Raw genomic sequence first — 13,957 nt, 5'->3', positions numbered from 1 at the left:
AGGCCAGCCTGGTCTACAGAGTGAGTTCCAGGACAGCCAGGAATGCATAGAGAAACCCTGTCTCAAAAAAAAAAAAAAAAAGATAATTCATTTCATAATGGCTTAGTAAAATTGTGCCCTTCCATGTGGCTGCGATCAGAAGGTTGTATTTAGGCTATCCCTTGTATCCACAGGAATTTGGTGTTCAGGAGGATCGGGATCTTTATCAGTCATTAGCTGCCAGAACTCAAACTGTTTCTTGAGTAGCTGAAATAGATGAATAACGCTCCAACCAACTGCGTGTTTCAGTTTCTGCTGAAAAGACTTTCTACCTAATGGCAGTGGTATCCTATATCCATGTGTTCATCCCAGGGTGCAGTGACTTCCATCTGAGTTTCATTATTCCTCTCTGGAGGATCAGTTATACAACTGGAATCAGAAAAGCAGTCAAAGTGATTGAAACTGGCAATCAGGGAAATATAGCATTTTTAGCTTGGGAGCACATGTTCCAATATAAAGAAAAAAAAATTAACTCCAGGGCACATATTTCCCAGGGCCAGAAGGGACCATGCATATGTTCTAGTATTTCCTTACGTAGAATACTGATGCCCTGTGAAGCATTTCTTTCTCTCCAGGGACAGGCAACTCATTATCTCTCTAGGAAACCTAGTACTCTTTTGATTCTAATTATTTGAAAATGTATCATTGTAGCAGCGACACAATTCCTCTATCTGTAGTTAACATCCTTCAGAATTGAAGCTGTGTCTGAACACAGTAAATTAAGCCCTTCAGATGCTCTCAGGTAACTCTTATCCTCAATTCCCATTTTTCCCCTTTGCTTCTATAGCATGAATTCCTTTTCTATTGAGTAGTATTGATTTTCTTGGTCACTTCGGTCACTGCCCTTGGAGGAAAAACAAATTGCCTCTTATCTCTCTTAAGGTATTACCATAACAGAAAGTTAGACATTAAGTCAGAAAGTCATAGAAAAGAACATCTTTCCTCTTTAATAGATATTGGATGTTGTCAAATTATGCATTATTTTTAATCAGGAATATTGCCAAAGGACATTAAAAGAAATATGGAATTGTGGTCAAATCTGTAATAAGCCAGTTCAGCAAAAACTTAGTGTATCACAACCTGTAATGGATAGTAGTATAAAGGAGCAACCTATGTGTCCTGAATTCTGGTAACTGAGACAAGTATGGATGGAGGATATTTATGGGGAAAAGATGGAGTATGTTCCAGGAGATATGTGGAAGAGAACATTTTCTACCAATGGAATCAGGCCAGTGCCTAGAGATTAAGAGTTGAGTGGAATGACATGAAATTAGAACAGTGTAGAGCTTTGTAGATAAGCGCTTAGATTTTACTTGAAATCAAATGGAAAGTCACTATTGAGTTTGCAGAAATCACAGTATTTGAAATTATTTTTTCACCTTACTGTTCTTCCTGTTGTGACATACTATAACAGACAAAAGTAAAGATGATCTAGTCGGTCTACACTCAGGTTTTACAGAGAGGTGGCTCATGTGCTTATATCCCTGTGAGTATTAAATGTGAGATATTTCTTTCTAGAGGTCCAGACCCAGGGAATAGTAGAGAAATAGCTTATATTTGAATTTGACTTCCTTCACCAACTTAAGTGGCTTAAGACAGGAATTAGTTAACAGCATTCTCAAGATTACTGAATGAATTTATATGATGTATTAGGAGGTGAACTTGCAATGGATTCTTTGTTGTTAAAATATTCTACTTTTTATTGTATCTTCAGACTTAGGCATTTTTATATTTAGTATTTGTCTGACAATTGAGGCTTGGGCACTGAGAAGTAAAGACTGTAACTAGATTATTTTTTGATCTTTGCAAACTACTTATTACTAATATAAGTGGGCAGAGAACCTATAAGAAACAATGAATTCTATGGGCATCTGTTTTGTTTTATTTTATTTGGTGATTTGATCATATTATGAGGACACAATACCATGAATGTTACATATTTTAACATGATATCATGGCAGAACGTATTCTTAACCTGGCTTAAAAAATCCAAACTAAAATATATTGATTTAAATATGGAGGCTATGGAATAAAGTAGAAACTTGCTGTTAAACCAGAGCCAGACTGTCTTCTCTTACAAGTTTTACCTTATGGTTGAACAATACTTCTTGTTTTACAGGAATCCCAGGAAGTGACTATGTGAATGCCAACTACATAGATGGCTATAGGAAACAAAATGCCTATATTGCAACCCAGGGATCTCTTCCTGAAACGTTTGGGGACTTTTGGAGAATGATATGGGAGCAACGAAGTGCCACAGTTGTCATGATGACAAAGCTAGAAGAAAGGTCGAGGGTAAGGATTACTGTCGACTTCTTTGAAAATCCTCCTTCCATCATCTTCACATTGTGTATTTCTTTCTACTGAGAAGCCACTTTCCCCCCAGGGTAGCACTTTTTAACAGTCAGTCATTGGAAATGGATGTCAAAAAACTCTGATTGAACTATTTTTCAAAACTCTTCGACCCATTCTCTCCATCAAACAAAATTCTGCACATCCTTCAGCAAGGTCTAACCAGGCAGAACCCAGCTCACAGATGCTATGCTCTGCCCATCCTTTTCTCTTTCCTATCAGACACAGAACTAAGAAAGGAAATGCAAATGCCTCAGATCTCATTCCCAAATACATAAGCATGAAAGATCAAGGGAATAACTTTACCAGCTTCCTCAAACCTACCACTCCTACAAGATGTTCACCAATGAGGATTGCCTAACTCAACAACACAGAATTTAAAAGACCTTCATCAAGAATTTAAGGAATTTGAAACTCCTTTGGGAAAGTCTGATTATGCTTTCTAGTGCCCTTTAACACAACATGTAGGAGCCTGAAATAGGATAGAGTTTGATACCAATACCAGCCAGGGCTGCATAAGTAGATCCTATCCCAAAAAACAAACAAAAGTAAAGCTTGTAAATCTTTTTAAAAAGGAAATTCTCACATGTTACAATAGTCATGGTTGCTAGAGAGAAAATGAAAGTGATATCTGAGGAGATAATTTGTTTAGAGAAAATGAATATTAGCTATGAACAAGAACCCATGGAGATTTCTACCCATAAGTACTGCCCACATTTTCACCATATTTTTTTCTAATAATCTGCATATAAGCTCTAAAATTCCTTGAAAAGGACTCATCGATAAATCATTCAGTTCAACTCAGGATAACCAGAAAATGATTCGGTTTAAAATATGGCTGAAACACAAACACACACACACACACACACACACACACACACACACAGACAGAGACAGAGACAGAGACAGAGAAACAGAGAGAGACACAGGGACACAGAGAGAAACACACACACACACAGAGAGAGAGAGAGAGAGAGAGAGACAGAGAAACAGAGAGAGAGAAACAGAGAGAGAGCGAGAGAGAGAGAGAGAGAGAGAGACACATGTGGAGGGCATTTTGCTAATTTTAGCTTTTCCAAAATGAATAGATTTTAATAACAAGTCATTTCTTGTTAAGGTCTAAGAAAAGAGTTTTAGCCACCATATGGGTCCAATATTATAGTCCACTGCACATTAGTTAAATATTGTTGGTTTGGAAATTTAAAACATAGCACAAAGCAGTATGCCATATTCTCTAATGAATCTGCAATTTCCATATTTTGCTGATGAAATTCAAGTTTTAACCTTAGGAATTTTACAAATAGGTATTTAGATATTGTCACTGAAACATGGGGACATTCATGCTTATGGTGAGACTTTGGGTAAAGGGTCTCTTTCCCTGCCTCCAAGCATACGTAGAGGTTGAACCCCAGTTCCCCATGTAAGAGACAAATGAGATTCTTTATGTGTTCTTCCAAGCTCAGTACTCAGCAGTGTTCCCAAGCCTAACAGCAGGGAGGACATGGGAGCCTGAGGTTGCCCAGATCATTTATAAGGTAAAAGCCCATATTTAGGAAAATACTAAAAAGCTATACAGCCGCCTTGAAAGTGGGAATTATGGGGCTGCTTTAGCCAACCCAAAAACTTGTGAAGTCTCTGCAAATACCTGGTTCCATATAAATGGATGTAGAAATGTCTATGGCGTTGAAAGCAGTGTTTGTCTTACATGTTACATGCAAAAGCCAGTCAGCATATAAATATATTCAAACCCGATGTAGTCCCAACACAGATGATCCTTAAATATATGTGAGTTAATAATTATAACAATCTCTAACTCATTAAGTGTACTGACAATGAATTAAAACCAATTTTATGTAAATGATTTTATAAAAACTGATTGCTTCTATAAACTTTGCATTTTCCTGTGAATAAACTGAGGCCTAGAACACTCCTGACAGTCACTCTGAAAAAAGGTCAGAGAGAGGAATTGAAGACCCACATTCTGGCCTCACAATATATATCCTTTATCATCAAGCCATACTACCTATGACATGCCTAGGAAACTGAGACAGCCAAACTTTTCTACTACAGCATGCATGTAAATCTCACCTACCAGCTCTGCTCTGCCTAGAGATACCAGCTGGTAACAAGCAGGCATTTGCAAAAGCTGTTTTCAGTAAAACACACATTTTATCTTGACACTGCAGGCCTTCATTAAACTATGCACAGAAACTTGTTTTGAAATAACCAAATGAAATTCTGCCCCTTTTCTTCCTAATTGCTTCTAATAATAAAGTTAGTTCTTACTGGCCCCACTGCCACTGCGACATCTGATGGTAATGAGCAGTTCCTGGCAGAAGGTATTGTGACTTAAATACCTGCAGTTTATCTTTTTGTTGCAGGCTACCTTTCTTTCCCCTTCAGACAGAGGAACTTATTTGGAAGTTACTAAATGAACCTTTGTTTGCTCCCTTCATTAATTACTCTTTGCTCTTGCGAGTCTGGCGGTCTGCTTTGTTAAATGGCCTAAGGAGGTCAATTAAATTGCTGTCCTGTTATTTTTATTCTGTGGTTGTTCAGCATGTTCCCAAGCTTATGATGACCCGAATTAGGCAGTTGGGCAGTCTCAGTCATCATCAATCTGATAAGACAGATGAGTCCTGACCCCCCAACATCCAGAGCCCTTTGTTTGTCCTTTGTACACATTTCAGGAGAGGGACCAAGTGTCATGAGGCAGATTTAACAGAGTGCTGGTGGCTCAGAAGATTTCATCTGTTTGTCCATCTTCCTCCTCTTATCTTCCTACTTCGCCTTTTCCCAGACCCGTTGCTCTTTTACCTACAGAAACTGGAGGACAAGGGAATGCATTCCTGGTCTTTCAAACAAGAATGTGCCTAGGATTTATTATAAAAGCAATATTATGAATAGTGCTAAGGTCCTAGGGATGTATAGCCCCATACTTTAGGAATATCGTAGGCTTTGTGTTTGACCTGAGAACTCAAGAGAACTCTTTACTCCAAACATTAAAACTCAAACTTAAAGCAGATACTGAGCTAACTTGGTTCTAGACTGATCCATTATTATATGAAGGATCAGAATTTCAGTTAAATTCATCCCATTTCAGTTGAACAAGTAAACACATGTGATGTGCGCATGTGCATGCGAGGTGGGGTTGTACACATATGCACATGTTAATCAATTGTGGTGCAGCAGGAGACACATTCAGAACTGTCACCAGCAGCTGGAGGAGTTCACTTGTGATTTAGGGACCTCCACTCAGACATAGTCCAGTGTTTTACTTCATCCCAGGAAACAGTTTCAGGATGAGCCAGTGTGGCATACAGTACAAGTTTATTAAAAGGCATATTTAACAGATTTAATAACAAGGGCTAATAAAAGTATGTTCTTGATTATCAGCAAATGACAGATCTCCACCAGACTCAGATGTGAAGGACTCCTCTCTTTCTGTGTCTCCATCATTTAATCCCCTGTTTCTATCCTGCTCATTAATACTTTGTAAATGAAAATACTTACTGACTGTAGCCCTTGTGTCAGGAATTAAAAGGATAGGAGAAATATCACGCCATTACACATAGGGATATCACCATCAGAATAAAAGTTGTTTAAATAACAGTTTAAAGTAGCTATACTTTGCAGTTCAAATATCATGGCCTAGATCTCCACTTTAGCCTTTCCTAATAGGTGCATAGAAGCTGACACATTGCCTGACTCCTTGGGTTGGATTAGGAGGAACAGTGAAGCTCTTCTTTTGACATAGAAAACACTTTTGGGATGAAATGCAATTGAAAGCCTCAGCTATAGTTTAGTTAGAGGGCTGTTTTCTTAGCATTGTTGTTTCAAGGCTGGCTTCTGAATACCACATTTTGTTGCCAAATGAAATGAATTGGTTTCTCCATTGTTAGCAGTGAAGCATGAACAACCTCACAGAGCCCACTGCACTTGTGGATTTCCGTTCACTGTACCCGGTGCCTCATCTCTGAATTGTTCTCGGAGAGGGAGCCAGACTTTTGTACTAGCCTTCCCTCTGAGCATGCTTCCCAGAATTCAGACCTTAACAGAGTCAACGCATTAATTCTGCAAACAGATCATCAGAAGACCTTCTTTTCTATTTGTTGCTTTCATATATCATCATGGCAAGATGATACAGTATGGGACCCATCGGTAATCCAGGCATGTAGTGTGGTCCTTGTCACTAAAGATAATATGGGCCGCATTTATGTTTGTTTCTGTTTGTATTCCCATTTCTTCCTGGAACCGATCTGTTTTGCAGCTTTCTGTTTTGTCTCTGTCTGGTTCACTTTCACTGGAGCTTGAGGTTTACTGTGACCTTCAATGTCCTGAGACAAATGCTAGGTTCAACTGTTTGTGCTAAAAGTCTCATTGGGTTTTTTCTAGGAAATTGATAGTTCTTAACGTTGGAACAGTCAAAGCAGCCCTTAACAAAAGATTGAAGCTGTCTGGGATCTGGGTTAAAAATACAAGTTGTTTGATTGTTCACACATATTGACTCTACTCACTCTCAGACAATTGTGGTCTTGAGAGAGTCCTACACGTCCATGAGGGTCTTTATGTTGTTTGTGCCTATTCTCTTCTTGACTTCAGTTCCTAAAGAAACTTAGTGAAGGCTGTTTAGTTCAGCTTAAAGTTGTCATTACCTGAAAGTCAATTTGAAGCACCACTTACATTATACTGAGAGTCAAAAGCCGAATGCAATGCTTATATTCACATCTCTCACTTTTCTACTCTTCCACAAGTCAGAATCTCCTGCCTCTCTAGGGAATTCTGTGGGCCTTCCTACCTCAATTTGTATAATCGGGATGATCCCCCACAGACATACCCAAAGGAACCTGATCTAGAAAAGCCCTCACTGACATTTTATTCACAACTGATTCTAGGTTAAACTGACAATTAAAACTAACTTTCATACCAATACTAAAATACAGTTGTAAATTGACTGGTTTGTTTAGGAGTTTTACTATGGCAAGTCAAGAAACAAATAAGAACACTAAATTCTGGGTTTTTGAAGATAAAATATGATAGCTGCCTTAAAACCACAGCTCAGTTTAAAACCGCTGTAGAATGTGCTGTGATAAAAGATACTGTGAGTTTTACTTCAGTTTCCACTGGAATTGCCAAGTCCTCTCAAGTTCTGCATAGTTCATTGATTGTGTAGCAAGTCATTTTCCTTCCCTAGAATGTGGTTTCTAATTGTTTCCATGTTTCATAATATGCCAATAAGCACAAAGATCGGTCTGGGCAACCACATGGAAAGAAGAAAATCTTTGGAAAAAGTGAAGCACTGTTACAGTAAAACATATGCAGCTGGCCTTTTCACTCCAGGGTGTTATTTGTGGGTGACTGGGTGTACAATTGGCAGCCTCCCCCCCAAAGAATGAGTCTCCAAGGTACGATTGGCCAAGGTGATTCCTGGCTCAGGAAACGCCCTTAATCCCTGGATGACTGTCTACATTTTAACTTTTTTCTTCCTCTGTGTGCTTTTGGCTGGCTGATTTCTATTTTAATCTACCATCTTGAGGTAGATAAGACAGGGACTGAAGAAGCCTGCTTAGAAAATGCTGGGGTATCCTTTCTGAATGTTAGAGGCTACGGTATCTGTGAAGAGATTTAGAAGCTATCTGTCTTACACTTGGTCTCAGAACCCAGCCTTGGTTAATAGCTATTAGTTGAAACTGTTGGTATTGAAGCCTCATAGTGGGAACTGAGTGAGTTAGATAGAGTTATTTGGATGTGACTTAATGCTCTAAATGTTAGAGATAAGGAGAGAAATTTTGACAGGCAACAAATGAGATATGATTTGAATTGTCAAATAGTTTGTAAAAGGTAGTCCTGGAGGTAAGGAGTTCTATAATTTCAAAATATCAAAATTATATTTTCCATTTGTGCATATGGATCAGTTGATAACACCCATTACAGATAAATGTTTTCTGCAACTGACCTTGGTCATAGTTTAAGTCAGAGAAAAAGAAACTATTCTTTTATCACTATATTTTGGTGTGTGTGTTAATGAATGGAGATCTGACACTGTCAAGGCATAGGAGACTGGGCTGGTGGTATTCATTCCTCCCTGAGGTAATATTTCAGGGGGCTAGAATATTAAAGCTTGATATTTAGTCAGTGGACTAATGGACTAATGATCACTTATCCTTCTAATCCTTATATGTCACCTTTGTAAACATCTCCAAAAAGTAAAGTCAGGTGGAGACACATTAATCTTTAGTTTTATAATTTTTAAAAACAGTTGAGAGCAAGAAGCAGTTAAAACCAACAAACAGACAGATTCCATTAAAAATTTTTCTTCTTTTTTGAAAAACAAACCTTGAGCTTGTTTTGTGAGTTTGAAGTTCTCCGGGGTTAAAATCTGACAGGATCACACTGAAGATTATAAATGGCACTGTTTTTGTTTTCGTTGTTGTTATCGGTTTTGGAAGGCCTAGCCATGGCCAGTGGCAGACTAATTCTTGGCTTCTCTGGTTGTCAAGGTTCAGTGAGTTTAATGGAGAGCAAATGCTTTCCAAATGCCAGGTCTGTGTCTTCTTCCAGATAGAACTGGAAGCGCCAAAGGCCTTGAACATTTAATTTCTCAAACCGTAGCCCAAACCCTGCCTATCTAAGTGAACAGAAACTGCTTTTTCCTTAAGCAACTTTAGGAACAGCAGCACAAACATTGCCTCTGGAGTCTGCATGATATATGGGATGGCTCTGAAAGCACCAGGTAGTTAATGTAAATGGGACACTGGCAACAAAGGTGTGAGGCTTGTGTTGGCAACCTGACAGATGTCTGGGGCGTTATCTAGCAACTTCCATACTCTTGGTGTTCTTATGTCAGTGTCAGATAAAAGAGAAGGAATATGGCCAATTCTTGGATACTGGGTAGCTTACCAAGTGTCATCCTTCCTCTCCCTAGCCATCTTCACTGTCTACAGTGCCCAGCGTCAGCTTAAAGCTGTTTAGAAACATGACAATACATATACAAATCTGCACCAGATATAACAGTCTCTAGTGACAGTGCAAACCTCCCTGTCACCATATTCATGTCTAATCTTCTCAAGCTGGGTTAGGTTGCTTAGCTTTTATGCACTGTAAAGTATTCTCCCTGCTGTCCAGTATTCCCAGTATAGCAGTTACCTTTATGGTTTTTGTATTTTCTGTCAATATGATTCCATCATGGGTGAAGCAGTTTATGAACAGCTATGCAGTCCCATCTCCATTGGTTGGTCTATGGAAACTATTCATACATAGAATTGCTCAGTCAGCTAACAGAACTGCTTGGTAATTGTGGTACTTGAATGTAGCTGGTTAAAAGACAATGGCCAAACCAGAGGCAGAGCTGACTATAAGCTATTGGAGCATCCATTCGCTCCTTGGGAGTTAATGGTGATGAGATCGATATGCAAAGATGCCAACAACTCATTTGGTAAAAGTTAATATCTAAGTGGTATTTGATATCACAGAATGATCTTCTGATTATAACAAAGTGCCTGGACCTAAGCTGTGGTGCCTATCTGTTTAAGAGTACAAGTCATTGGCAAAGCTCAGAGTGAGACCTCTGCATCACTAGCTAACAAATATATCATACAGTAAAAGAACAGCTTTTAAAACTTTGCAAGTGATCCAGAAAGTTTCAGAGTGGTTCATGAACTGGTAAGCTGTTTTATGACATCTAATTTCCATGATCTGTGGAATATTTGTTTTAGATTTGTGATTGTAATTGTGAGAAGCTATAAGTGCATAAGTATCTGATGATTTGCTATTACTCACTTTGCATTTGTGATGACCCCTCGAGCCCCCACTAAAGAGTGGTCAGTAAAGATAAAGTGACATCAGGAAGTATGTGAACTTTGCAACTTGGGAAACTATATGGCCAAATGTAATAGTTGAGGACAAAGGATAACACTTGCTGAAAAAATATCAGAGTCACTGAGCAAAATAGTAAACAAATCTGGTACTAACATAGCACCAGAAGTTACAATTTGTAAATCTTAATAACTCAGTAAGTAATGTATTCTACTTAAAATAGACCCTGGCACTTATATGAAACTCTTTTTTAAAATGTTAGATCTTGTTATTAAATGATTATTTAAAATGGAGTACAAAACTTACTTCCATTTATGTTATATAGTGTATTTCTACTTGCTGTTTATGACTAATAGAAAATTCAGACTCCAACAGTCACTATGGCCACAATTGCTCAATATGGATAGACAGTCACTTTTAGCAAGTTACAGTGTCTCAAACATTACTATCTGGCTACTTTCACTCCTTCTTTGCCTCCTTACCTCTTGCTTCTCAAAATACTGGGCAACAGATGCGATTCAGAGCAGGAATGCTGGAACTCTGAGGGGGAACTGTTTGGTTTTAAGTGGACTTCAGATGGTTTGCCAAATTTAGTAAGTCTTTAGTAAATTGAAATGAGAAAAATTTGATTTCAGAAGGTGATAGATAATTTAAAAATAAGCCACTCTAAGCCACATTCCTGATTATAAAGTTGGCCACCTTTGTTGAGTACCACTGGGTGCCACTTTTAAGATAAGCCATATTGAAATGACCATGAACTAGAATGAGAGTCCTCCAAAGCAGGATGCTCCAACCTATTATAACAACACCTACCTGGGTTTTATTTTTGGATGCATTTAAATAATATTTGTTGCTTTGAAGTTCAAGAATGGCTTTATTTGAGTTTAAAAGAAAAATATTAGTGCAAACTAGCTATAAGTCTTAGGCGACGCTCAGTGGAGGGAGATGGAGAAGAAGAAAGGATAAGACTGCATTTTTTAAACAAGTCTGAGCAGCTACAAGAAAAAAGGGGAGCACGAGTCTTTAGAGAAAGATTGTGAGTGAGTGCCTAGAGGGTCAATGCAAACATGACTAGGACTGGCATTGTTATTCAAAAAAGAAATAGAAAGGAGAAGAAAGATATTTACAGTTTTTGACTTAGAACTCACAGAAGTAAGCAGGGTGTGTAATCAACACTTGGGGGAAGGGCTTCTCATTTCATTTCTCAATAAGGAGACAGTTATTCTACCCATCTCTTCAGGTCTCTTCAATATGTCTCCAGAGCTTCCCTCTGGTTGCTGTCCTTGCCATTATGAAAAGGTCAATTTGATTAACTCTTTAGGGGATGCAGAAGTCATATGTTATTTGAATCTTACTGTCATTGGGAAAGTTTAGAATGTATGTTTCTACCCAGCAGCAGACATAGAACTCAGATCACAAACTTTTGCTGGTGGAAGTAGCTTACCTTTAAAGGGTCTCCACAAAACCTTTTCCAGATTATATTTTAAATTATTGTTCTTTATTGGAATAATATTTTCATTATTTCCTTGAAAGTTTTGTATGTTTTGATCATATTTACCCACTGTACCTCCCAGTTCCACTCCTTCCCTACTTGCCTAACTTTTCTGCCATAATCTTTTCTAAATCTTATCAAGTCCGATTTATGTTGGCCATATATTCCTGGATGTATGGTTGACTTTCCAGTGGCTATATATACATATATATATATATATATATATATATATATATATATATATATATATATATTAAACTGGACTGTCCCTCTTCCAGTTGCTCTCTATTGCCAGTAGTTCCTTGGCTAGGAGTGGGAGTCAGTGTCTACCTCCTTAATATTTAGTTTGGCTTGAGTCTCCACTGGTCTTTTTCATGCTGTCATAATGACTGTGAATTAGTGTATGCAATTGCCCTGCTGTCACCAGAAAACAATGCTTTCTTAGAGTCATCTTCTGTATCTTTCTGTTGTGATCTTTTCATCGCCTATTTCAAGAGAATACCTGAGACTAGGGTCTAGATGGTGCTAATTCCCATTTAGAGTTGAGCATTTCTGTCTGTCTTATTCTCTGTACTTTGATCAGTTATTGGTCTCTATGTTAATCACTACCTACTGCAAATAGAAGCTTCTTTGATGAGAGTTGAAAATGCATTAATCTAAGTCATTAGGAATTGGTTTAATACAATGTCCATTTATCAGAGTAATCATAGTACATCCACCCTAGTGTTTGGAATCTGTCTAGCCAATAGGTTCTAGGCCCAATAGTGGTGCCAAGTTTGGGTTTTATCTTGTGGAGCAGGACCTAAATCCAATCAAAAACTGATCAGTTACTCCCATGTTGTTAGTCTTCTCCCCTGTTAGCATGCATAGCATCTGCCAGTACTATGAAAACTTGTCAGTAGGGATGAAATTTCAGGTGAGTAATAGCTTGATTTTTCACTGTTCTATGATTCAAGTATACAGTATCTTAAGCAAAGGGGTCTTGCCAACAATTTCTGGTAGATAATCATTGGCAATGGAGTATAATGTTTGAGGCTCTTTGAGACCTTTGTTGGGCAATAAATTCAAAAGATGGGCTTTTTATTTGCTACCTTGTCGTATTTAGTAGGAACAGAATCACTCAATTAAAGAACAATTCAACTCTCTCTCTCTCTCTCTCTCTCTCTCTCTCTCTCTCTCTCTCTCTCTGTGTGTGTGTGTGTGTGTGTGTTAGGAAGATTCTACAGTGGTAGTTTTCCATATGATGTTTAGAAGGCCTTTAATGTGATTTACTGCTCCCCACATTCCCTCCTCTAGCCTGTCCTTCTCTCCTTATCCCATTATAACCACATCTGTTCTATTATTCCCGTTTGACCACTGCATTCTTTCTGCACCACATCCCAAATCCCTCCTTACCTTTCCCATTTATTTCCTTAATTCTGTATGTGGTCTTCCAAATGAAATACATACATTTGAAGATTCAAAGCTGGCATCCACAGTGAGAGGAAATAAGTGATGTTCTTCTTTTTGATCTGGCTTACCTCCCTAAGAATAGTTCATCCATCCACTTGTGAATCTCTTTTGTTTCCTTAGATGAAACATTATATTTTATTGAATAAGGGTATATTTTATTAATAAGTGTTTTCTATAAGAGCAGTTATTTATTTTATGGTGGTGCCTATTGTGTGATTATCATGGGTTTTTGTTTTGGGTTTGTTTTTTGTTGTTGTTGTTGTTTTTTTGGGGGGGGGGTTGTTGAGGCAGGCTTTCACTGTGGAGCCTTTCCTGGATGGAACTCTCTTTGTACATTAGGCTGGCTTCATATACTCAGAGACTTGCCTGCCTGTGCCTCCTGATGTTGAAGGTATTCATTACTACTAACTCCACCACATTCCAGAGGAAACTGCTTCTCTTTAAAAGCTTTTACTTTTTCAGAATTATATTCAAAGTATTGGGATCATAGTCTTTCCCCTCCCCTAAATACTCCCAGATCTTCCCCCACCTCCCAATCCACTGCTAGACCTTCCCCAAACTCCTTACTGAGTCAAGTTCATACTATTTCTCTTTCTTAGAAACAAGGTGACACACATATACAAACCATGTACTCCAGTATAAGTTTGATCACTACTTCTGAGCATGAGGGCTACTCTGAAATATTGGTTAATATACCCAGAGTGATTCCATTGGAGAAAACGGATTGTTCCTTAGTAAACAATGTCAAATAACGTCTTGACTAGAAGTGAGTCTTTGTACCCATTCCATTCTCCATGTTGGGATTTT

At 38.2% G+C, this 13,957-nt stretch overlaps 1 protein-coding gene across 43 annotated transcripts in view; it reads left to right on the top strand.

The window, feature by feature from the left end:
- Ptprd (protein tyrosine phosphatase receptor type D) overlaps window positions 1-13,957 on the top strand; it is a 2,211,569-nt gene that overhangs the window by 2,151,732 nt on the left and 45,880 nt on the right. For all 43 annotated transcript variants that reach the window (XM_029475790.1, XM_029475789.1, XM_029475786.1 and 40 more), the window contains one exon: window positions 2,159-2,334. In XM_029475790.1, coding sequence (XP_029331650.1) covers window positions 2,159-2,334 — 176 coding nt within the window. The remainder of the gene's footprint in view (window positions 1-2,158; window positions 2,335-13,957) is intronic.

Source organism: Mus caroli, chromosome 4 (genome assembly GCF_900094665.2).
Source record: "Mus caroli chromosome 4, CAROLI_EIJ_v1.1, whole genome shotgun sequence".
NCBI lineage: Eukaryota > Metazoa > Chordata > Mammalia > Rodentia > Muridae > Mus > Mus caroli.
The sequence above is the reverse complement of the archived record's forward strand: the minus strand, read 5'-3'. Positions and strand labels throughout refer to the sequence as shown.